Raw genomic sequence first — 24660 nt, forward strand, 5'->3', positions numbered from 1 at the left:
ATTGGATACTGCTGTATTCAGTGTACAAACCACCACAAGGAAGTCTTACGCTAAACACTATAAAACATTATAGAAAGAAGCGCAGTTTTTGTCCTAGCTTACAGTCAGCCAAGTTTGAGGGAAAAAAAGAAACAAGCAGAAATATTATTTTATTTTCCACACTGGCACTGAGATCACAAGACTGTCATCAAACAAACAGACAATGAAATCCAACCCAATGAATCCCAAAGTCACCCGGGTCGCAGCTTAGCTCCTCAAATCAGACAACCTTCATGTGCAGCAATGAATGGTCTTGAAACTACTTCAGTGGCTGCCTATCTTACCATGCAACACAAGGACAAAAGGTAATTTTCTGTGCTGAATCTTCAAGTCTGGCTTTCATTTTCTGCTTCCTTAGACTAGCGTGCATTTAGCTACATTTACAATCTAAGAAGAAAAAAAGCAAAGAGAAATGCTATGGAAGAATTTTACGGATAAGTACCTTTTTCCACAAAATTACAATACAAAACAATGTTTTGGTCAGAGTCTTCCAGTGTTACTTCTTTTCCATTCAGGGCATCAAAGGCTTTCTTGGCATCTTCTGTTGACTCATATTTCACAAATGAATATGGTTTATTCGGTGGCATTAGAAGTGCTTCCACCATTCCATAGTTTTCTACTATCCTGTGCAGTTGATGTCTACTCATCCCATTACCCAGGCCAGCATTGGCAATAACCAGGCTCTAATTGAAGAGAAATAATAAATAAATAAATATTACCATTACTGATTACTATTGATTGATCCAAAACAAGCACTACTAAGAGTGTAGTTCATATTATAATGAAAAAAATTATTACTTGTACATTCTACATCTTCGTAGCCTGATACATGAGGCTAATGCAACATCTATCCAGTACAAATTCTGGGAGAAGTGCTTGCAAAATCTGTTACAACATCACTTCAGCTTCAAACTGGCATCTGCATGAAGTGTATCATGTGAAAAAAGTGACATTGGCAGCCATCATTTTTGAGTTTCCTAAAATGGAATTTTCCCAGAGCCCTGCTACTCTTCAAAAATCAAACACAACAATCTTCAGATACTGTGATTCTTTTTGGTTGTTAAGAAAGGCTTTCTAATCTTTGCTAAGAAGTCTTTTTGAGCATAAAGAGACAGATATTTCTTGCCATCTCACCATACAGCAGCTTCTATAAACAAAGCATTGAGTTCTCCTCCAGTACTCACATCTGAGAATTCACCCTCTTGTTCTTATAAACAAAAGGGATTTATCCCCCATCCTTATTAATACAGATTACTTTGAGCACCATGACTGATTGCTTTACTCAGGGCTTTCATAGTGATTTATGAACAAAATTATCAGAGAATGCAGAAACAAAACAAAAATAGAACTTTTCAAATGACTCTTTTACAAACAAAAAAAGTCCTTTTAAAAAAACTTTGTAAGTTCTTTTGACTTCTAGGCAACCATATACTACACCTAGACATTCAATCTAACCATGCAGGTTGAAGGAAGTTTAAGCCTCCTTCTAAGGCTAAATGAGGATGCAATCCAGAAGTCTTGATAGAGCTCAGGTGACTCCAAACTACTAATAACTCACTCAGATTGACTACATGCAATACATTTCTAGAACGCTTTCAGACAATCTTTTCCTTAAATGCTACAAATGCTCTACGACTTCTGAAAGCAGCTGGCAAAGTGTTCAAAAGTTTCAAATGACAGTGTTTCACTTTCCTAAGAGACTGAAAACGAGGTTTAAAACTGAACAGAGGGATTATTAAAAAATATTTTAAAACAAGTGAACATTGCTGTGATTGTGCCTATTGCGATGGCTCTGTTAACTTTTAAATCTACATCCTACTGTGCATACTGATCTCATCTTTCAAAGGTGATCAAACACTTATTTTCTAGAATCTTACTAATGGGAAGCACAGGTGTACAGAGGAAACGAGGAGACTGATAGCAGTGCTTTCACTGGCTGAAGGCACACTGCCTACACAGACCTTCTGTACACAACAAGAGCACTTACAGCAACTGTTCACATTCTCATGAATGAGCAATTTCAGTATAATCAAACTCTTACACAAGGACTAAAAGCAATTTCTGTATTCTCAAGTTTATCACTAGTGCTATTAATTTGTTTCATATGTCTTTTACTAAAACATTCTGTCATCCATGAGGAACTTAGTGAAATTGTAAACTACTCACTGGATACATTAGAAAGATGATTTGATGTCTGGGGCAGTGACAAGAGGAATAAAATCCTGGATCATGTACTCATCTCCACGCAGAATGAGAAGAACACAGCCCTACTCCAAAGAGCTTTCAAAATCTCCGCAATTGCTGGGTCATTTTAGGATATGCCCATATGGTGTGAAATTTGAGTGAAAACTAAGCCCAATTTTGTAACAAACGAGTAACAAAGCATAAAGAGGCATAAAGACTTAACAGATACTTATGTATCAGAATGGGAAGAACTAGAGAGATCAAGATGAACACAGCTACAGTAAATGATACAATAGTACAATGTGCTTCAAGTCAAGTTAGCAACTCCACACAACCCACAGAACGAAGTAAGACACTTTAATTTCTCCTCTATCTGAAAGATCTCGCCATGCACGTTTTGCTGCAGCAGTATTTGCGAGGTGCCTCTGATTTGCTGTAACTCTACGGAAGCAGAAAACTAACAGATCAAAAAGCTGGGCAATTTTCTGGTAGGTTGGGGAATAAATTAACACGGTAAAGTTCAGTGACTGTTGTAAAAAAGCAGAACTATCCTCTCTCTCATTCCTTTTGTGTGAGGGAAGCGAATGATCTCCCCTTTTTAACAGCTACAAATCAGTCAATTAGTTCAACTCCTACATAATCAGAGCCTAAAACAGGTAAGGTGAAGAAAATGAGGAAAAAATTGCTAAGGTATACATGCTTTTTAACAGGGAGTTAACAGATGAGACAAATTATACTTGATAAAGAAGTATATCAGGAAGAAAGATACAAAAGCTAAGGGCCAAAGAGAAAGGGAAAATAAGTTATCACACAGGCCTTTCTCCTGTTTCTCTATCTCCTTCAAAAAGGTAACATTTTTCATGCTCTGCTGCTTTCCCCAGCTCAGGGAACTACTGTTTAAGATTTAAATATATACATATATACGTATATATATCCAAAAGCTGTCACAGTCTCTCCACCAGTATTAAACTGATGAAGTACAGTTCTGCTTTGAAAGCAAATAGCACAGAAAACCCTCAATCTCAGTAAGTGCTTTTAAAAGAATCACATTTTAACCAACACGTACATGAGGGCAGAACACAGGCAAGCAGTATTTTCTCCTACCATCAAAACCAGAACTGTCAATCACCTGTGTAGCATGGGAGATGCACTCAATGCCCTCGTGTCTCATCAGCGTATGCTGGGCTCTGACCTGCTTCCTCAGTATCTTCTTCTTCACTTTGTGGACTTTCAAATGCTCTTCAATGTTCTCGCCAGTTTCCATGCCTGTGACCTGGGAAGCAGAAGTAACAACACCTAGTAAGTGTTTACCCGAAAAACGTAACGCTTCAGTCTGTTACAGAGACGTGGCAGATGTTACTGTCTTTTAAGTCATCTTCAGGATAGTAATAAGAATTCTAATAATTCCAGATTTTACGAACTACTGCAGGATGACACAAGAGTTCACAAACTGCGCTATTCCTCAGTCAGTAGCACAATTTCCCCCATCCTGGAAGTACTGTTATGTAGCTCTTTTATCAAGAGAATCTTCCACAAAATAAGTCTTTATAAAAGACTGTCACATCTTCCAGTTCCTTTTCCTCTTTATTCTTTTATTCACAGTATCTCTATATCCAATTCTGGTTTCTCTGCTGCCTGCCCCTCCTCCTGTTTTCCACACAGTAATTTCAGTTATTGCATTCTTCTCTTTACATATTATCTCCTAAGCAGGTCAAGTAAAAATACACACATGAAACTGCCAAGAGATTTGTAATATCTTAGCTTCTAAGCTGGTCAGTGCCTCAGCAAACACTCAAGCTGGAGACAAAATGTTTCCATTTCGTCTCCTTTTTCACAACTGTCACTTTCAAATGACTATGATATACAGAAAAAATAGCTGGTTTTGAGAGCAAAAAACCAACATGTTCAGCACTTAGATGTTAGAAGACCAGCAACCAGGATGCTCCACACCTCATACACTTGTACATCTCAAAATGGTGTTTGTCAATTAACAACTAAATTTAAGGGCAGCAGAGCATCATTTACCTGCCAATGTGCTTCTGAAGTATAACCCACTCGCTGGGCTGCTCCAGGTTTTGTTGCACCTTTTGCCACCCAGACCACAGCACATTCCTACACCCAGCTGAGCTTACCCTCTTTCTTTTTCTCATTCTCACTTCACCTCAAAAAACATTGAGGATTTTATTGTTTTTTTCAGTTTGTTTTTAAGAAAAAAAAAAAGTTACACCAATCACTGTTATATTTACTTATTTAAATGTCAGCTGCATTCACAGACTATCACCTATTTGCATGTCTTCCAGCTTGCAAGACAGCACAGTTGGTACCTGGTACTGCACATACTATCACAATAAGGGGACAGTTATGTTCCAGTGTATCATAGGAAAATGGTGAAGGTAAAAAAAAAAAAAAAAAAAAAAGTTTCATATTAATACTTGATGCAGGTTGGGTTTGAATGCCTTAGTAAACATTTTCTTCTACACAAATGCAAATATGCAAATAAAATTATTATTAAAATCTTACAGAGTTGCATAGGAGCTGTAAATATAAATTTCGTGCCACTGCTGCAGCACAAAATGCACAACTACTGTCTGCTCTGAAGGGAAATTCTTTAAAGGGGATTGGAATGACAACAGCAGCTAGTGGTAATAAGACTTCAAAAAGGAACAAAATAAGCACAGCTTATGAAGACTCAAGTCTTCTGCCTCCCTCCTCACCATTTGTTGGTTCCTCCTACTACTCCTACTCTTCCACTCCCAAACCCAATTCAAATTAAAACAATAGTTAAAGAAATGAACTTACAACAACAATTTCTGGCAACTAGCAAGTTACTCGCATAGTAGGCATCAATGATTCTATCCTGAAACTGTTCCAGAGATGTTACATGCTTGGCTGTAACAGTTCAAGGCCTGACCTTTTGCCCAAGCAGCAGTATTGAATTTTTATAGGATCCTGACTACATAAAGCTCATATATCTGAGCCCAACAAAGAAACTAATAAATGATCCATCCTACCACTAAGAAAAACATACCAGCTCCTAGGGTCTCTATTCAGAGCTAATTCAATCATAACCCAGAAATATGCAGCGTACACATAATACAGAAAAAGGTGACCAACCTCTAACATGGAACAGTACCAGAAAAAAGGAGGAGACCACTGAAATTATTTCCCATGACTTCAGAAACATACAGAAGCTGAAAAGCTCAATGGGTTATAAAGTCCTTCCTGTAAGATTATTTTTCACTGTGAATCTTTTAGCAATTGTCTCCCATCTCTCTTCATAATAATAACCCTTACGAAGGGCTTTTTGCATATTTTATACTCTACTTCTTTGGTGCTGTCTTCAGTAATCATTTTCCCTTCCCAAAGGAAAACACGCATGCAATTGGCAGTTCAATCCTTGACAAAAATCACACTTGCTTCCAAAGGCAAAAAATTCACAATAGTTTTAACACTGAGTATTCACCTTAGCTACAATCAGGGTTAAACACACACAGAAGTCAACTTAACCTTCCTTAGCTTAATGACCAAGAAATCTCACACTTGCTTAGATATAAAAAAAAAAAAAAAAAAAAACAAAACCAAGTTTTCATCTTACTTGGGGAAGAAAGAACACAAAATAAAATACAGGGCAAAGTTAAAATGCCCATTCATCTTGCTTGCATAAACAACTAAAAGAATATTACGGGAAATATGCATTGCAGGTTGTATGGCAAGAAGCTGCTGATATTTCTTTGCTAGTTTTGAGACAGACTTCAAACCTGATCATTTCTTTGTTGGAGCTATTGGCCACTGTCAGGAAGAAGAATGGCATGAGAAGAAGATAAGAAAACAAGTAAATGAATACAAATGTATCTGATAGAAAAAGAAAAAAAGTCTCATGAAAATAGCTATTAAAAGTACCTTCCCTGAAGTGCAAGGAATAGCCTACCCTTCCCAGGATTCATCTGATTTGCAGACTTGTTCAGCAAGCTCATCCATGAACGAGCTGCCCAACTGACAGACTAGATCACACTCTGACCAGCCCAGTCTTCTTTGCCACAGCCAGGTAAAAGAAGGCCAACAGCTCCACTATTCTTCTCTAACTAGGAGGAATAAGCAGTCTCAAACTGTTCCAACAAAAATGTAAGAAATACACCTTGGAAACATGTAAATCTGGTTCAGAAGAGGTATGGAGGCTACCTGTGTTTGAGGCCAGGATGTGGAGCCCGGGCAGCCTGATTTAGTGGTTGGCAATCCTGCCCATGGCAGGGGATCAGAGCTTGACCATCTTTAAGGTCCATTCCAACGTAAGCCACTCTATGATTCTATCTGTATTTCCCAGACCAGTCAGACCACTACCAGGTGGTCTCTGCAAAACAGAACCAGATGGAAGAACAGCTCAGCCTCTCACACAGTGCCCACACCTCCTCAACAGGGTGACCGGATCCCAGGGGAAAGCAGCTCAGCCAGGCCTTGGACAAAAGGCCCCACAAACCTCCACATCCCTCAAGCAAAAATAAAGAGGTCGTGCCTCAGTACTTCGGCAACGACAGAGATCAGTGCTGGAGGACTACTTTCTATCCTTCCACTACCTCTGAGCTAACCACCACCACAAGGGACAGTCGGGTCCGACCGCTGCCTCAACAAAGGCGCTCACAGCCCGGCTCCTCTCCCAGCCGGGCCTGAGGTCTCTGCCTCCTCACACACGCTGCTACCCGAAGTCAGCTCTGCAGCCACAAAAACAAAGAGACTGCTGTAATTTCAGGAATCACATTCACTTGCATCCGAGTAAGTAAATAAATGCATCTGGCGGCATCTCACGTCCGCCAGCACGAGGCCAACACGAAAGGGGGAGATGGAGCACGGAGCGCTCAGCGCTGCTCTCACGGGCTTTCATAAGGATTAGAAAAACACACCGACACAGCTCCAGCAACGCTAGCTCGGGTTACAGCAAACCCCTGAACGGGTCTAACATGACTGCAGAAAGCCAGCTCCCCGCACACAGCCGCCCCACCGCTCTCCCGCCGCACGCTACCTGGCAGCAAGCCGCCATCTTGGGGCGGGCACACGCCGCTCCGCCCGCCGTCATGGCGGCGCCCCGCCTCGCGGGTGGCTCCGTGCAGGGTGGGGATCCCTTCTTTATCGAACGAGTGCCGTGAAGCCGCGAGGTGGGGAAGGTGCGGAGGTCCGGTGCACTCGGTGTTCTTTGGCGGGTTTTCCCGAGCTGTGGCAAGCGCCTCGTCGCTGTACCCGAGGAGCCGGGCGGCCGTGCTGGGGGAAGGGAATGGCAGCCGCCTTCTCGCTCAGCCACTCCAGCAGACTCACCGAAGTGCACAGGCTCATCCTCCTCCTGGTGAATAAATTCTTCCTTGAGTCGGCAGCCGAAGCAAAGCGACGTTGGGACTCGCGTCCCCGGCTGGGCAGCGTCATGGCCGCGCACCGGGCTCCGCTCCTTCACAGAGGGCGCGTACGTCTGTGCAGAGCGGGGCAGGGCAGCGCTGCCCCCCCGCTCCTGCCCACAGCCGGGACCAAGGCTCTCATTCTCTTTTTTTTTTTAATCTGCCACAAGACTGAAGTTCAGCGTTACCTACTTTTGGCAGGCTCATTCTCACTGTAGCTTGTTATCTAAAAACTACTTTTTTTTTCCTTTCTCTATTTAACCACCGGGCTGATTTATTTTCTCTCTCTCAGCCTCCTTTGTGGATAGTCAACCTTTTTCAAGATAAATTAGATGTGGGATTCCCCGGTGTGTAGCATGCAGGGCAGCCAATAAGCCTTGTAGACATGCGCTCAGAAGCCAGCTCTGTGACTTTGTCCCAGATCCATGCTCTGGATTAGTCTTCCCATGCAGTTAGGAGGGGCTCTGCTTACCCAGGAAAAAAGAGTTGTCTCCCTTGGGGCACCCACCGTGACCTGTCCTGGGAACACAGCTATCCAACGTGCGGGAGGTACAAGCACACAAAGGATGTGAGGCTGGTAGGTCATGTATCCCAGCCTGTGAAGATAGTTCGTGGTCACAAAGGGGATCCTTCTTCCTTCTTCCACCTGTCAGTGGCCCTCCATCACTTTCCATTTTTGATCCATGCTGGACACACAAAGCATTGTGACAGCACAATTCTTCTGATTCGGTCTTCTCACACATACAATGTGAATATTCATAGGATCAAAGAATCACCAAGGTTGGAAAAGACCTCCAAGACCATTCAGTTCAACCAGCCACCCACCACCAACACTTCTCACCAAAACACATCGATACGTTTTTTTAACACCTCTAGGGATGGTAATTCCACTGCTTCCCTGGAGAGCCTGCTCCAGTGCCCGATCACTCTATCAGAAGAAGCACCTCTCAGTGTTCAACCTGAATCTCCCCCATGCAACTCATTAAGCAACATGTCAAATGCCTACCTAGTAATAATATTGCAGGGAGTTTGTTAATTCTTACAGACTGTAAATATTGGCATTATCATGTCTTTTTGTAAGCCCGAATGAATGGGGGAAAGAAAATCCTCAGAGTGCCATCAGCTGCTTCTCTATCAGAATATTCTCTGAGGCTCACAACTCTGGAAAGCATGCAACCTGAAATCTACTAAAAGAATAATTTTAATTAATTCTGTTTGTACTTCATTACCAGTTTGTTCTGACAAGTGGAAAATACCTGCCCAAAGGTTGTTTTTGTTGAGTGCCCACATTCTGATTCAAAGCCCTGAATGCGTGGGCTCCCAGTTCCTGTACTTGGCTGTCTGTTGTGTTTTATCCCCCTGGGACACATGCACTGATGGTGGATGAGAAATATAACATAGGCTTAGTGGGTTGTTATATTTCAGAGAACAAACCAAGGGATTCTGGCAGCTCATCCTGTATTCTCCCACCATCATTTGGGTTTATTCAGCCTTATTCTTTTCAAAATTGCTTTCTGGGGGAGAAAAGAATTACTGTGTACCTCTTTTCTTAAAATATCTCTTTATGGTTAATAGAGTCAAGAATTTGGGATGTAGATTGGAATAACCTTGAATAACCTTGGAATAACCTAGCCTTGTCTAGTGGTTGACAGCCGTGCCCGTGGCAGGGGGATTGAAACTAGATGGTCATGATGGTCCTTTTCAATCCAGGCCATTCTTTCATTCTATGATTCTATGATTTTTTCCCTTGTAAACACAATGAGATTTTACCTCCATAAACAACATTCACACCTAAGAAAATTTCACCAATTAAAAGAAAAATAAAAAAAAAAAAAAAATTAAAGACTGGCCGTGTTTTGTTTTTGTGTTTTTGATATAAGCTTATTTTGATCACATCAGAACTTCTGTTCCCCTTACAGTTTAAGCCCTAAGCATTTTGCAGTCCACTCTAATGCTAGAGTTAACGTGAGCACAGACTCCTACAGATACCATTGTGCTTATTGACCACATGTTAAAATATATCTCCGTATGGTTAATGATACTGTCGCTGAGTAACCCACAGAAATCTCACAGGGATTCAAAAAGCATTTGCATTTATGTGATTACAGTCTCTGATTAAAAGTATGCCCTATGTTGTTAGCTGTTTGCCTATTCCCTATACACTTCAAATGATAGTAAGTAAACAGATAACAACACTTCTGTTTCCTTCAACAGAATAGAGGTTACTGATCCATACGTGGAAGGACAATCTTACTTCCTTATATGCTAATGCAGTCCAAGCCATACTGTAGCCTAATGTGATCACACTGGATTTCCATCACTTTCAAACCCAATTAAAAGGAAATCACAGCAAAATAGTAGGATTTGTTGTATTAAGTCTCTTGATTTAAGATGCTGCTATTTAAGAATCATGACAAATAGGATGTGTTTCAGGATAACAGTTCGTTACAGAAATAAGAAACCTCTTAGCACAAAATCCTCCTCAAAATCACCCAAGAGCGGTAATGTAGAGGAGCACGATAGCCAGCGATAAGACACAGATGGATTGTTCTAGGATAGCATTCGTGTAATAGTTAGGGACTTTGACAAGTATCTGTTGACCTAAATTCAAAATGTGCCACTGCTGCCACTTAGAATAATAAAATTCTCCATAATAAACCTCTGCAATGCCAAAGGCTTACATTTTTCAGGAAGATAGCAAGGCTGGCTCTGTGCTGCATGTCATTTTGATTTTGTGTTTGTAGTGTTCAATGCTACATTTTGTATTTCTTTCTAAACACAGAAAAACAACCCAAAAATCCAGTTTTTGAAATTATTTAGCAATTGCATAAGACCTAGAAAAGAGACAAGGAGAATTCTAGACCCAGTGAAATCAATGGGAGCTGTGCCAGTTATTATCATGAAGGCAGAACTTATCCTTATTTTCAAATACTAGTAAACAAAAATTACTCATTCTCAGGAGATTCAAAACTTCAAATAACGTTACTATGCTTTCTGATTTTAGCTACAGTCTCTGCATCACTGTAAGGTTTTTTTTCCTGAAACACGAGACTTTGGAATACATATATTTTTTCCTTTAATAAAAGCTGATTTTTTTCTGAAATCTTTAGAATCAGAACTTTAAGAAACACATGTAACTGCATAAATCTCACACGAACATTGTAAAATTTGGCAACGCTTTATTGTTACAAATGTGTGGCTATCCATACAGTCACTACCAGCAAAAGTCTCTATGAGGTACCATTCTACTGTGGAGCAAGTTTCTTTGACATAATGATAGTTGTATCTTCTGAGTTTTTGAGCAGGAAGATTTTCAGCTCTGTATTGGTACAAGTACAGATCTCATCATCCAGATTGTTTAGAAGGTCAGCGAATGTTCAGGTTTGGATAGTGGTTAATTGAATTTAGCACTTCTGCTATGCAGTAAGATTGCATTAATGGAACATAAGCATACGTCTTGTTAAACTTGGGAGGGAGGAATTGTTTTAACTTCCACTGCTGGATACGCTGCAAAAGTGTTCCTGCACTGCTGGGTCTCCAAAGACATGTCATTAGAACAGGGAGCAAAGTCCTGGAGGCTGCAATAAACTAAAACATTTGATGCCTTCCTGGAATGTCCTCAGAACGTTCTTCAGAACTTTCAGGCACAAGACAGAAATGACTGCATCTCTGATGTGCACACTGCAGGTCTGAAGAACTTTAATTACTGGTACTGCCACTACAGATCTTCAGCTCTTGCAAGGTTCCTGACGTGCGCACACAAATATCGACAGAGAATTTTCTCATTTGATTAAGGAAGACTCTAAGAGATTTAAATTCCCAAGGCACAACAACTGGAAAGCATAATATACATGAAGATCACCTAAAATCTCCCAAGACAGCTATTTAAATGCTGTCTGCTGACAGCTTTTTTCTGCTCATGTAAAACCTCTCAAAGAAGGGCACCTGACATCCAAAATCCCACATGCACCAATACTGATCAAATCATACCCTGCAGGCATTTGTTTTACCCTCAGTTTTGATGTTCTGGATTTTCTCTGACCACAAGCAGTCCTAAACACTCAGGTTTTTAAATCTTTCCAAAGCCTCATCTCCTCTGCTGTAAGAGTAGTAATGGTATTCCTGCTGCTCTAGAACAAGGGTCTTCAGTCTGAAGCAATAGGCCACTGTTAGTTTCTCATCAGGCTCCATGCACCTCTATCATCACATTTTTATTTGAAGATGTTGTACAATTGCAATACAACATCACACATTCATGGACCATCTACTTCAGGCTTGGCGATTATTAAATCTATATATTACTGCTGGGAACATTTCTCAAAAAAAATTCCTGAGTCCCCTGTTAGCCCTGTACTAAATAGGAAATGCTGCCTCCATTGCTCAGCTGACTCTCTGTGCAATTCAGCCAGTCTAGGTCTTGTGCTAGTCTGGTGTAATTTCTAAGGCATTGGAAAGTGCAGAACAATACCGTACAGAACAGTACTGTACAGTACTGAAAGAATGATACAAAATATTGATCTCCCACCAAATTACTGAACATATATTTTCATTTAAGCTTTAAAACCATGTTCTTGCCTTTTACAACTGTTTCTCTCAATGAGACAGGAAGCATTATTTTTTGGAATTGCTTGCTGAATTATATTATTCTCTCCTGGCCCTGCAGTCAAAATCTTACACTAACCTGGCAAAACCCAGTTCTGTCACAAGCAGTTAGGATTTGGTGGGTGTTCAGAAAGCAATCCTGCACAGGGATCCTCCCTGATATCTGTACTAGGCAGGCAGTCTGCTCTCCTGCATCTCCTTGGAAATCATTTCCACAATTATCCTTCAGGGCATGGATGTACTGAAAGGACAATTATGGAATATCAGGCAGTGAATTTGTCTATTTCATCAGTCAATGCATTTTGAAGCATATCGCACTTGCAATTCAGAAAAAATCTGCTAAGCTTATTTTTAAATGCATAGTGTTGTTTACATGTAAATAAGTAATATTAAAAGTTTTCTCAGTCTTCTGTGTTTTCATTATAAAGCAGATCCTCAGTTCTCCAATGGGACTGAAGAAAATATCGCCATGTTTTCCTTAGGCTCGGGCTCCGTACTTTCAGCCCCTTTCAGGCATCATCTTAAGAGGTCTCATTAGCTCTTGTTCATGCAATAGATTCATGTTATTTGGAGGAATAGCTGTGCAACCATGCATAAAGCAACTTAAGCTGAAATCTTGAAACATGACCGTTTATTCATGTCACCCCACTTGCTGCTCTTGTAATCCAGTATTCATTGACTTCTCTGGATCTGTACACATATTCAGCACATCTAAAAAATACAAAAGTTGCACGTTTTTCATCACACCACTTCTCTGTGACTCAATTTGCCAATCAGCTTGATGTTTGGATAAATATTTATATAACTTGTCAGTGGCTGTGAATCTTTATGAATCATTGTTTGTAACACCTGGTGATCCTTGAATGAAATGCAGCATATGCAGTCAGACTATTGATTTGAGGAGTTGCAATGGATACATGAAAAGAAGAATGAAGAATGTTCTTTTTCCCTTGATCAAAATTTGTTTCAAAGAATATATATAAATATAATATATATATATATAATAAATATAAATCTTTCTTCTTCATGCATGCATAATGTGATTGGTATCTTAGTGAATAATATTAGAACAGTCTGATACAAATTAGTGTATTCAATTTTGTTCATTTTTATTAAGATAAAAAAGCAAGTACTTTCATTTTAATAAAATAATCAAAATACTTGTCTACATCATTTTTTTCTCTCTTCTACTTCTATATGGAAATACCAAATACAATTAGTTAAATTTAAACATTCTAACACTAAATGCTTTTAATTCATAGGAAGACCTTTCTGATAGAATTCTTTGCTTCAAGAGATGGGTAAACTAAATGAACATATTGGCTGCTGCACTTAGCTGTCATCTCTCAGAAGGCTGTATGAGTAAGCCTGACATACTTCATCTCCCATATTATCATCATCTACTTGCTTTTGTTATTGCCTCCTGTGTTAAGTTTTATGGCATCTTCAGTAAAAGAAATACAAGTGAAACCAATTGTGGCACGGTAAATAAATAAAATAACGAGAAGAGAGGTTTCAGAAATGATCAAGAAGGTTATGTGCAGGCTGCTTTCGTTGCTATAATATCAATGCATGAGAGTCACGTAATACATGTCTCAGGACTTTTCTGTATTTGATGCTTGTCCTGAGCTAGACACAAATAATTCGCAGCCGTTCAGTATTTCAAAGCAGAATGTTGACACAAATACCATGTATCACAATGATTTCACTAAAAGAAAATAGATTTTATCAAGGGGAACAGATTTCTTAAGCAACAAAATTATAGAAGCTAAGGTTTGGAAATATATTCTCTCATCCCATCCTTCTCTTTACCTCAGCAGGATAGTTCTTTATAACACATTTCCATAGTGTTCTGCAACTCATTTGTAAGAGTGCATTCTGGGGGCAGGATGTCTGCAGGTAATTACACTGGACACTGTCCCAGGAATGGAGTCAGCACGCGTAGACCAAAGAAAGGGATCTCTGACTGCATCACATAATTCAGGATCATTACCTGGGCAGTGCTCGCAGGCCCCACACAGTAAATTTCAGCGTGGATGATTACACAGAGTAAAAACAAAATGCTTGAACACATATTGTACACTATCAGATGTAAAAGAGAGATGCTAACCCAACTAGCATGAGGATCCTAAGATGAAAGGCTCAAAAAGTGCAACAAGTCTTTGATATAAGCAAATATAAGCAAATCATTTACAGGTTTGCATAGATCTCCAACAGGACCTGTTTTCACATATCTTATATTTCTTTTCATTTATTAAATGTAAACTAGAAAGCTTCAAGCAAACATTTAAAAGTTTCTGGCTATGATGCTGTAGGATCAATAACTGGACTGGGAACACCTGTCTTGCACACATAGCACGGAAAACTGTTTACTATGGACACCTTTCCCTAGAGCTCAATAGCTAACATGCCGCTCCTGGAATTCCTGCTCCCACTAGCAGCCTCTTGGAGTTCAGATTCCCCTCAACTCTCACTGATCTTTTTATCTAGCAGGGAGCTCACACCCCAAGTGCACGTGCTTCGAACAGCAATAAGCTGGACTCAGAAAAATGCGCTCCCATCTGCTCTTCTACGTGAGCATCCCATTCACCACATGACACCTCCCAGAAGGTACTGCTGGGTGTTTGCTGGATGGCATTCTACACCTCAGGTAATCTGAGCTTGATTCGTCTCTGAACATCTTGACAAGTGCATTAGCATCAGACTTGCTAATTACAGTGTTCTGTTGTCAGCTGCTACCAGCTTTGGAAAGCCTCCTCTGCTCATACTAGCATTTGGCCATTTCTTACAGAGGTCTTCAGCACTGCTTCATATAAAACACAGGTTTTCAATTGACAAGAGATGTACTTTCATGCAGAGTGAGAGCACAGCCATTTAAACTGAAATCAGACTTCATGATTTCGAGCAAGAAAAGGTATAAGGAGAAAGCAAAGCCTATGTAATACAGAGCTTTCCCCACAAGCAAAAACTTTGATCAGCTCAGTCAACGTAACGAAGAAACACAACAGTCGGTCCTGCAGTACTTAATCCATTACTGTTCCTTTGATATCACAAGCATCATTATACTTAGCAGTATGCTTCCACTGCAGCAATTTTCTTCTAAACACACAGCACTGTCACCAATTGCCAAATGTACTGTGGTCCCTTAAATTACACCCAGCTTAATAGAGCAAGATCAACCACTGTGAAACAAATATACAAACTGTCAGTTGTTCTAAAGTTCCCAGGAAAAGCGCTATCAGCATGACTAACAGCAGTGATGTGGTTCATCACACCCCAGCACTGCTCAGCTGGCAAAAGGGCCCCTGAAGGCCATGGCAGGTGAGGAGGACTGAAAACAGAGCCTGAGAAAGTTTTAATTTATGCTGAGAGGATCATGTCTCATCCTTAGTAAAATCTAGGCTATGAGCTTCTGAAGCTGAGGTAAAAAAAAAAAAAACCCTTTGTGTAGATAGGGGGTTGTTTTTCTTTCTTATCTTTGCTTACTATTTTTATGACTACTGTGGAGTTAGTTAAAATGCATCCTTTCACCTGTTTTAAGCAAAATAAGTACATATTTAGCCACCATCATGTATTACCCAAAATTGAAAAATCTTACTTGTCAAAACGAAAACGAAACATAGTAATACTGTGAAAGCATTTGCTGGAGTAACTCCTTGTGGTGCATTTAATAATGCTTGGGTGGCACTTCTGAGAAAAGTGCTGCGTGGTGTCACAGCATGGCAGGCAGGTCCTTCACAAGGGCACAGCATGTGTATTCTTTATTGATCTCATCCTTATCAGTGAACTGTACAGCAAGAACTTCCATCCAAAGCAATGAGGGACTGAAGCTGTTGATTTTTTCACAGATATCTGAGGTAGGTTGCTGTCTGTAGTGTTTTTGTTTGTTTTTGTCACTTCTGTCACATTCTTTAACAGTCTAAATTAATCATACAGGTGACCTTGCTGGTTTTTATTACTCACAGCAGGCTGTATTGGCTATTGCTGAGAGTGTGACATTGCTCAACTAATGGGGTCCCCTATCTGTTTTTTTCTAATGTTTTCGTACATTGAAATGTACTAATGCTCTACTTCTAAATACAGGCTGTGCTTCTGCTGAAATGCACAGTTTATTCAATTTATGGCAAATAAAAGATAATTATGCTGTTAAAATAGAAGTACGGTGTAGGAAAAGGTTCTCTAACTGCAGATAATCAGAAGAGCTGAGGGCTCTCTAATCCATGCTACTGATAGCTTTAAAATGCTGTTTAGTTTTTACTTTGCATAGGACCTGATAATGAGCATGAAGCATAAGTAGTACAGGTAAACTCCATCTCAAGATGTTACATCAGACTGCAATTTAGTATCAAGGGATTTGCAGGAATTCCTCCAGGGCTGAAATGGCATTGCATGACCACCGGATGGCCAGTTACTGCAATCTGGTATCAGTCAACAGGCAGGAGGCCCTGGGAAATTCCAGGCCATTGTTCTAATCCCCTACCTTGCTGCAGTGGGAAGGGACTTGAAACATAGACCCTTCCCAGCTTATGTTCAAAGTGCCTCTACATATGTGGAGAAAAGTAAGATATCTGGGAAGGAAGGTTGGTATGGATCTGGCTTATGATGCATCTTGGATAATTATGAGTGCCTTATGATGCTGTTAGCAGACTTTGGAAATCATATTTGAACAACTACTGAAGCCCCTGAGCATGGCTTCTCTTACCTAGAGCAGTTTCTGACAGGTTCAGAAATGGGGAAGTTAGGTTCTGTAGTGGAGAGCAGCTTATCGAAATACAGTAAATAGAACTGTCACCATGATCCAGGAGCCAAGAAGAGGAACCAGTTTTCTAGTTGTGTTCGTGCATGGAATTAAGCTTGAAATCTGTGGATGTTTGTAATTGAAGTGAGAGGTGAGGCAGGAGGGCTGCTGCCTGATGCCCAGTATTTGGTGGGGCTGCTCAGCTGCTAATGGGCAGCGTGGCTGCAGCAGACTGCTGTGCTTGCCCTGCCTTGCAGCTGCTCTGCAGACGGCAGCAGCCATCAGCAGCGAGGTGAAAGAGGGACAGCATTCCTCCAGTGCAGGAGGAGTCAGCAGCAGCCTGTTTTGCCTTCAGTGCTGATGGATGGACAGCATTTCCTAGCCATCATTAAATGTGTAACGTTATGACCTTCATGTTTTCACCGAGCTTCTTGAATGTTACGGTTAATTATGCGACTGAAATGACTGGGGGAAGAAAAAAAAAAGTCTTGGAGGAAATTAAACTGTGTCCCTTTAACAGTCACGCAGAGAGCTATTTTCAGGTTAGACACGGAAAACACTTTGAAAAAGAGGTTAATTAGCATTTCCAAAGGACATCCGAAAACTATGACTATTGAATACTGTGGGGACGGGAACGCGGCCTGCCAGCCTGCCCCAGCCCAGCGCACATCTGGGCAGATGCGGGTGGTGGTGAGGGTGGGCAGGCCGCCTGCCTCGGGCCGTAGTTAAGGCGCTGGGCAACTTTAAACGCGTCTGCGGATGCCTCAGACGGCGGTCAGTTTTCTCTTGGAGGGAAGAGCCTCGCAGCCCGGCACGCCTGCGGTCCCGATGAGCAGATCGCAACTTTGAGGTCCTCCAGGTACGCTGCTAGAGAGGAAGGACCTGTGTGCTGGGATACGGGAGCGGGGCCGGCTGCCTCCGCACGGCCTCGGGACGGCACCGCCCTGCCGTAGGAGCGGCGGGCACGCAGGTACGGCGCGGCCGGGAGCGACCGGAGGGGAGAGAGGTGCGCGCTGCCCCGCGGGAGGCCGGGCTGCCTCAATGCCATCCGCATCTCAACCTGGATCTGTACGACGCGCCCGGGGGCCAGCCTCTGCCCTTGAAGCGGGCTGCCGGGGACGGGCGGCTTCCTCCCGGCCCCTTCCCCTCCCCGGGGCGGGCTCGGTCCCCGCCGCAGCCGCGGTGCGGGCGGCCCTCAGGCTGCGGCTGGGCGGCGGGCGCTCCCCCCCTCGCCCTCCGGTAGGCGGCACCGGCACCCGCCTTCCTCCGCCGCCTCCTCCTCCTCCTCCTCACCTTCTCCGGGCGCCGCAGGAGCGGAGCAGGGCGACCCGGATCTCGGCGCCGCACCGCCCGGCGACGGCGGCCCGGGACGCGCCATGGGGCTGTAGCGGCGCGGTGAGTGGGCGGCGCGGCGCGGCCCGAGGCCCGCGGGCGGCTCCGGGGGTGGCGGCGGGCGGGGCGGCCGGGCCCGGGTCCGATGCCGGGAGCGAAGTTTTGCCCCTCGGGGACGCGGGAGGACCCCGTGCCCGCCGCAGGCCGCTCTGCTGGGCGTCGCCGAGGCCCGGGGAGCGGAGTGCAGGGGCTCGGGGCTCTGCTGGCGCTGCGCCCACCCCCGAGTGGTGATGGAGCGGAGAAGTTCCGCGCGATCCCGAGTTCAACTCCGGGACCGATGCTTTGTGCCGGATCCGTCCTCTCCGCTGCCGCTTTCCCTGCGTTTCCGTGAGAAGGGTTAAAGCGGAGCGGCTGAGGGGGTCGGAAGGGGACGCGGCGTTGTCCCGTTCCGGCTCGGCAGGTAGCTGGATTTGTGACAAAGGCGTTTGGAACAAAGGAGCTATGTTAGCAACTGTTGGAAATAAATTAATTCTGCGGCTCGCACGCTTTAGTAAACCCGGTTTTTCATTCATCTCTCCCCTGTCCCCGCCCTCGGCCAGCCCAGTGTATCCCGAAGTGAAATGGGAGAAATGGCATCGCTTCCCTAAACCCGCATCATCCCCTGCACCGCTGCTGACGCGCGATTCACCTCCCGCTTCAAACAGTTATGCGTTTCTGAAGAGCATCATTTTGTGCTGGGAGAGCCTCCAAGAGCTGAGGCAGCGGTGTGCTTGTGATGCAAACGTCTCCTCACCCTGAAACCAGTCTGTTTGTACCCGAGTTTATTTGACGTTTTTGAGGATCACAAATCCAGAAGTCTTACTGCTTTTGGGGAAAGCCTGCTTTTCTTTGACTTTTTGGTTATGTGGAACATTGCGTTTCCAAACTGAATAGGTGGAGCTACATCTAGAAATATCTCCTGCCTTGTTCAGTTCTCATAATTTGTGTATTGCTTTCAGCAGTATTTCAGCTGAAACAAGTGCAAACCCACATTCCTGTAGCACTAGACTTATCAGCAGGGCTAATAGATGCTTAGAGACAGGAAGCCTATGGTTCTTCAGGAATGAAATCATGTGACAGCACCAGATACTGTATGTATGCTGGCAGAAAAACAGTAGAAAATACTTCTAGGAAAGCACTAAACAATAAGAAATGAGCTAACAACACATTGGTTAACTTTCCTGCTGGCTTGCTGATGAATAATACAATACTTTTTGCTATGAAACTTGCTAGGGCTGAGTGTGTAACTGAAATGTCCACATTTCAGGGACAGCTGTGGGACAGCATTGTATTATTGGCTGCAATTGCACTGGGCTCTTGTAAGCCCAAGGGTCTCCTCTGGTTCAGTGATCTTTCTGTCACTCTTGACCTGGAATTACAGTCCCTCAATGTAACCGATGTTAGCAAAACCTGTTCAGTTGTACATACAGGCACGGGTGGTAAACAGAGCCAGGGCAGCTTTATTTCTCCCAGGGGGCTATGTGAAGTGTTAGCGGTGAATTGCAAGAGCAAGCCAGGGCTGCCTGGAGATCTGATCTTGCATGGCTTAATGTTCTCTCTCATGAGGCTTTTTTTTTTTTTTTTTTTTTTTTTTTTTTTTTAATGAACATCTTGTTCTTCTTCATTGGAAAGCTTGTTTTATATGACATTCTTTTGGAATCTTTGGCTCTATAATGTAGGCCAGAAGACTGCATGGGAGAATTTACTTTTCTTGAATACAGGCTTTGGAAGCAGACTCTGATCTTTAAAGAAGGCAGGTCTTGCTGGAATACTGGGGAGGAAGACAATTGGTGAAATTCCAGTCAGGAAAGGGGGATAAACTGAAGAAAAACAAAACGAAAAAATAAAACTTATGTGAAGAGATGCAGGGAATGGCCACGGCAGCACAGCACTGAGACTGTGATTCAGGCTTAACATCCTCAGTATCTGCAAGCACTGAGCTGTGCTCCATGCCATGTGCCAACACTGAGCTGGGAGATGTGTGGCAGCACCTGAGCTTGAGCTGGAAATGCTGCTTGCTCCTGTCAGGCTGTGGAAAGAGAAGTGAGATAGCAGGAGCTGCAGGAGGCAGCCTCCTGAGTCACTTCACATCATGTATGGGGCTGCCTGAGCATTCCTTTTCAGGGCGAAGTCAGACATTGAAGGTGGTAAGCTAACCTGTCTGACTTTGCCTTGAAACAAACTATGGATATGTTTACACTAGCAGGTTGGTTTGCAGCCAGCCTGAGTATCTGACACATCCTCTGGAGACCTTCTCCTGTGTCCCTGTGCTGGTTCAGGTCTCAGCAGTCTCACTACAAGAGAACTGAACTCCGAAGAAATGAAGCCAGGAGTCCTGCTCCAGAGCACTCCCCGTCGATGATGTAGTCTCCTGTAAAGGATGTTGATTTCAAGACTCAGCTGTAATCAAGTGAGCAGTTCCCATCCACCCACGCACAAAACCAATTAAGAGCCCCACACCAGCTTGGTGAGCTTAAAACACTCCTGGCAGTTCATTCTCAAGTGAGCTGTCCCTCGCTTCCAACAAGATGTGAGCAACCACTTCTCAGCTTTCTGCTGCAGCTGAGAGGCCCTTCACAAGTTAGTTTCCAGCACTTGTACTGAATATCATACCTGACTGTAACCAAGTGCCTGGGCTTGGTGTTTTTAATGTGTGCTAATCTGCCTGCAGGTCCCTAGGCTGAGTGCTCAGTTATGTTCCAGCCAGCTACAGTCACAGATGTACAGAGGAGCATGGAGAATAGGAGAAATGCAAGAGTGAAAAGATGGGATTTGAAAAAAAATACTTGTAGATTGAACAGGTGAAATGGCAGCTTGTGAGAGAAGATTTGGGAGGTACAGTCTAGCACTTTCACTATAGGAAACCATGTATCTGTGAGCTATCTCCTTTCTGATATCAGTTACTGCATCCAGCATTACTTCACATGCATTTTTTTCTTCTTAATACGCATGCATATACTAGTGGTTTAGCTCAGACTGCTTTTGGAAGCAAATGGAAAAGCAAATTTGGAAGCTCTCTCTGCTTTTTTTTTTTTTTTTTTTTTTTCATATTTCTTCTTCAGCTGGTATTGTGGGCTAGTCTGGGAATACCTGAAAATAAGTGGGAGGACATGCTCTGGGAACTGTCTTACTGCATCCTGCCTGCTACCAGTCAGCCAGTCCCAGAGACAAGGCTGGAGCTTGTCCAGTGTCAGTATCAGGTGCTTTGTTTAAAAACAAACACCTTTTCCTCCTGCTCTCCACTATGTAGTTTCAATTTCAAATGATTGGCACTGTTGTTTTTTTCCCTTGGCAGAGCCATTTCTGTTGGTCTGTGCTAAGTGCTGATGTAGCTGTAGCTCATGCGGTATGTATTTTTCTACATAGAGATGGATGCTCAGAGATATCGTGGCCAAGAAAATGAGTCATGCAGGATTCTGTCTCCTCATCTCTTTGTACCATGCTGCCAGTTCATTCACAGTTAACTGATATTTTCTGAAGGTACTAAACAGGCATTCTTTACACAAACAGCCTGAGTACAACTGGTTATCAATGTTGCAAGTGTAGGACTTACAGAATCATAGAACTGCTTGAGTTGGAAGGAACCCTTAAAAGTCATCCAGTCCAACTCACCTGGCACGAACAGGGACACCTACAGCTCTGTAAGACTGCTCAGAGCCTGCCCCAGCCTGACCTTGAATATCTCCAAGAACGGGGCATCCACCACTTCTCCGGGCAACCTGTTCCAGTGCCTCACCACATTTGTTGTAAAAAACTTGTTCCTTACTTCCAGCCTAATTCTCCTCTTTTAGCTTGAAATTATTTCCTTTTGTCCTGTCAAGCAGAACCAGCTAAAGAGTCTGTCCCCTTCTTTTGTATGGCCACCCTCGAGAAAACAAATGGCTGCAATCGGAACCTTCTCTATTCCGGGTACACAGCCCCAGCTCTCTCAGCCTGTCCTCACAGGGAGATGTTCCATCCCATGCATCATTTCTGTGACCTCTGGATGCACTCCAACAGGTCCGCATCTCTCCTGCAGTGAGGACTCTATGTCTGGATGCTGTACTCCAGGTGAGCTCTCACCAGCATAGAGCAGAGGGGCAGGATCACCTCTCTTGCTCTGCTGGCCTCGCTTCCTTTGATGCAGTTAAGGGCTCAGTGCTGGCTCATGTCCAGCTTCTCATCCACTAGTATACCCAGCTCCTTTTGGCAGGGCTGTGCTCGATCCTTACAGCTTGTACTGATAGCAGGGATTGCCATGATCCATGTTCAAGACCTTGCACTTGGATTTGTTGAACCCCATGAGATTCACCTGGGCCCACACCTCAAGCCTGTCTAGATCTCTCTGGATAGCATCTTGTTCCTTGCACATTTTGACTGCATCCTACAGCTTTGTGTCATCCACAAACTTGCTAAGGGTGCATTTGATCCCACTGCTGATGTCATTGATGAAGATGTTGAAGAGCACCAATTACAGTACTGAGCCCTGAAGGACACCACTTGTCACTAATCTCCGTTTGGACATTAAGCCATTGACCATCACTCTCTGGGTATGATGTTATAACCAGTTCCTCTTCCTTTGAACAGTCCACCTGTGAAATCCATATCTTATTTACTTGAAGAGAAGGATGTCATGGGGGACTGTGTCAACGACCTCACTGAAATGCAGATAGCTGACATCAGTGGCTCTTACATTGTCCACTGAAGCAGTTATACCATTATAAAAAGCAACAAGTTTGATCAGACAAGTCTTAGACCACAGTGTATTCTTTCTGCCACATATTATGTACCTGTTTGCCAAAAATGAACTGATAAGTTTCCGTGAACCCCAAAACTGTGATGCTACTGGGGTCAGCATATTGTGTATGGGCTTCTGTGGCCATTGTGCTGATGATGAAATTTTGCCACTGATTGTTAGTACTCTTTATATAAGAAATATGAAGCAAAAATGACAACAACAAAACCCAGAATCTTCCTTTTTTTTTTTTTTTTTTTTTTTTCCAGAATGCTTCAGGTATTGAGATTTATCCATGACACAGCAACAATTTATTACTATATTGGTAATACCTGCACTTGGTAGGCAGACAGTTGATAGAAGTGGGCACCTTAGTATGAAAAAACCTGTGTTCGTGGAGACTGTCATCCCTTTCCATAACTCTAATAGGCAGTTATAAGAGCAAGTCTTTTATTCTCTTTCCCACTTTACCTTCACAGAGCCGCATCCATATCAACATTGGCTTGAATGCATACCATCAAACAGGCTGTGCCTCTAGGAAGCATGAAGATGGGATTTGTTAAATTTGGGCTTGCTAGGCCTTCATGCTGTTAGTGTTAAGGCAGCCTGACAAGAACAGATGGACTGAAGGAGGAAAAGAGGAGTTCTTGCTGTACAACTTGCAGAAGGGAGAGGAGCGAGGGTACTTTCAGAGAAAGATAAGGGAAATGGGATATACTCTGGGCAGAGATTAAGAGATCATAAAGTCTATGCCCATCTATTTGGTGGGGAGACCAGAATGGAATATCCAAGGATCTTAGATAGTCATGTTCTGTGAACCTTGCTTGCCCTGGCCACTGACAGTACAAGTGTTTTGCGAGACGGTCTTTCCAAAGATCAGTGCTGTGTCCTTAGGCTGCTGTATGCAAATGAGAAGTCTGAGAACAGCTAGATTGAGATTTCCTTTAGAGAGGGTAGATGTTTCAGCATTAAGTTTTGATACTATGGACTGTTTTAGCTTCTCATTCCCTTTCCTCCCTCCCACTAGGATGGTTTGAAATTCTGAGGGATATTTCTTTTATTGAAGGAGAAACTTGAGTTGCACAGCATGAGCAAAGATTTTGTTCTTCTGCATCCTAAATGTTCAGTTAACATCACATGCAAGCCAAGCAATTTGGGAGTAGCTTTGAAGCATGAAAATAAAAAGAAAATCATAGTCAACATTTCAGTCTTCAAAACAAATAAACAATAGTAACAACAAAAAAACAACCTGGAGAAAATCTGCATCAGTGCATTGTGCTATTTCGTACAGGTTACCATCTCAGGTATTTTATCAGCTCATATTACTGATTTATTATAGATAAGTCTGAAAATGTTTTAGAAACTTGTATTACTTATTTTCTTCAAATAATATTTCTAACTACTGCTTTGCCTTTGTGGTAAAGGGCAGGACTATAAAAAGTACGTGCCCTAAGTCAAAAGAGATGTTGAAGGAAGACTTTCAGTGTTGCACTGTGTTAAGGAATGTTACGGCAATGCTGTCAATCATCCTGCCCTAGTTTGCATTCTCCCTGGCTTTGCTTTGCTCTTCCCCTTCGGTAATAACATTGCAAGAACAGTTTCCTCTGTTCTTCGTGTTTCTTCTTTCTCATCTT

General features: G+C 42.8%; 2 protein-coding genes across 11 annotated transcripts in view; one reads left to right on the top strand and one right to left on the bottom strand.

Annotated features, from left to right (window-relative positions):
* Positions 1–7352, bottom strand: part of ALKBH8 (alkB homolog 8, tRNA methyltransferase) — a 48914-nt gene extending 41562 nt beyond the window's left edge. The window contains exons 1-3 of one of the 6 annotated variants that reach the window (XM_052671246.1): positions 7238–7352; positions 3353–3496; positions 482–722 (exon numbers count right to left, since the gene is read on the bottom strand). In XM_052671246.1, the coding sequence (XP_052527206.1) occupies positions 482–722; positions 3353–3496; positions 7238–7291 (439 nt within the window). In that variant the 5' untranslated portion in view covers positions 7292–7352. Of the gene's footprint in view, positions 1–481; positions 723–3352; positions 3497–4248; positions 5070–6123; positions 6380–6402; positions 6594–7180 lie in introns of those variants that run through there. The other 5 variants (XM_052671247.1, XM_052671245.1, XM_052671248.1 and 2 more) reach the window with 5 other exon arrangements.
* Positions 7353–17566: 10214 nt separating this feature from the next.
* The window catches only part of ELMOD1 (ELMO domain containing 1), a 43828-nt gene continuing 36734 nt past the window's right edge, over positions 17567–24660 (top strand). For 2 of the 5 annotated variants that reach the window (XM_052671178.1, XM_052671176.1), the window contains exon 1: positions 18112–18336. The gene's annotated coding sequence lies outside the window, so the exon portion shown is untranslated. Of the gene's footprint in view, positions 17801–17886; positions 17912–18111; positions 18337–24660 lie in introns of those variants that run through there. The other 3 variants (XM_052671177.1, XM_052671179.1, XM_052671180.1) reach the window with 3 other exon arrangements.

The sequence above is a fragment of the Tympanuchus pallidicinctus genome, unplaced genomic scaffold (genome assembly GCF_026119805.1).
Source record: "Tympanuchus pallidicinctus isolate F22 unplaced genomic scaffold, pur_lepc_1.0 scaffold11, whole genome shotgun sequence".
In the NCBI taxonomy this organism is placed as follows: Eukaryota; Metazoa; Chordata; class Aves; order Galliformes; family Phasianidae; genus Tympanuchus; species Tympanuchus pallidicinctus.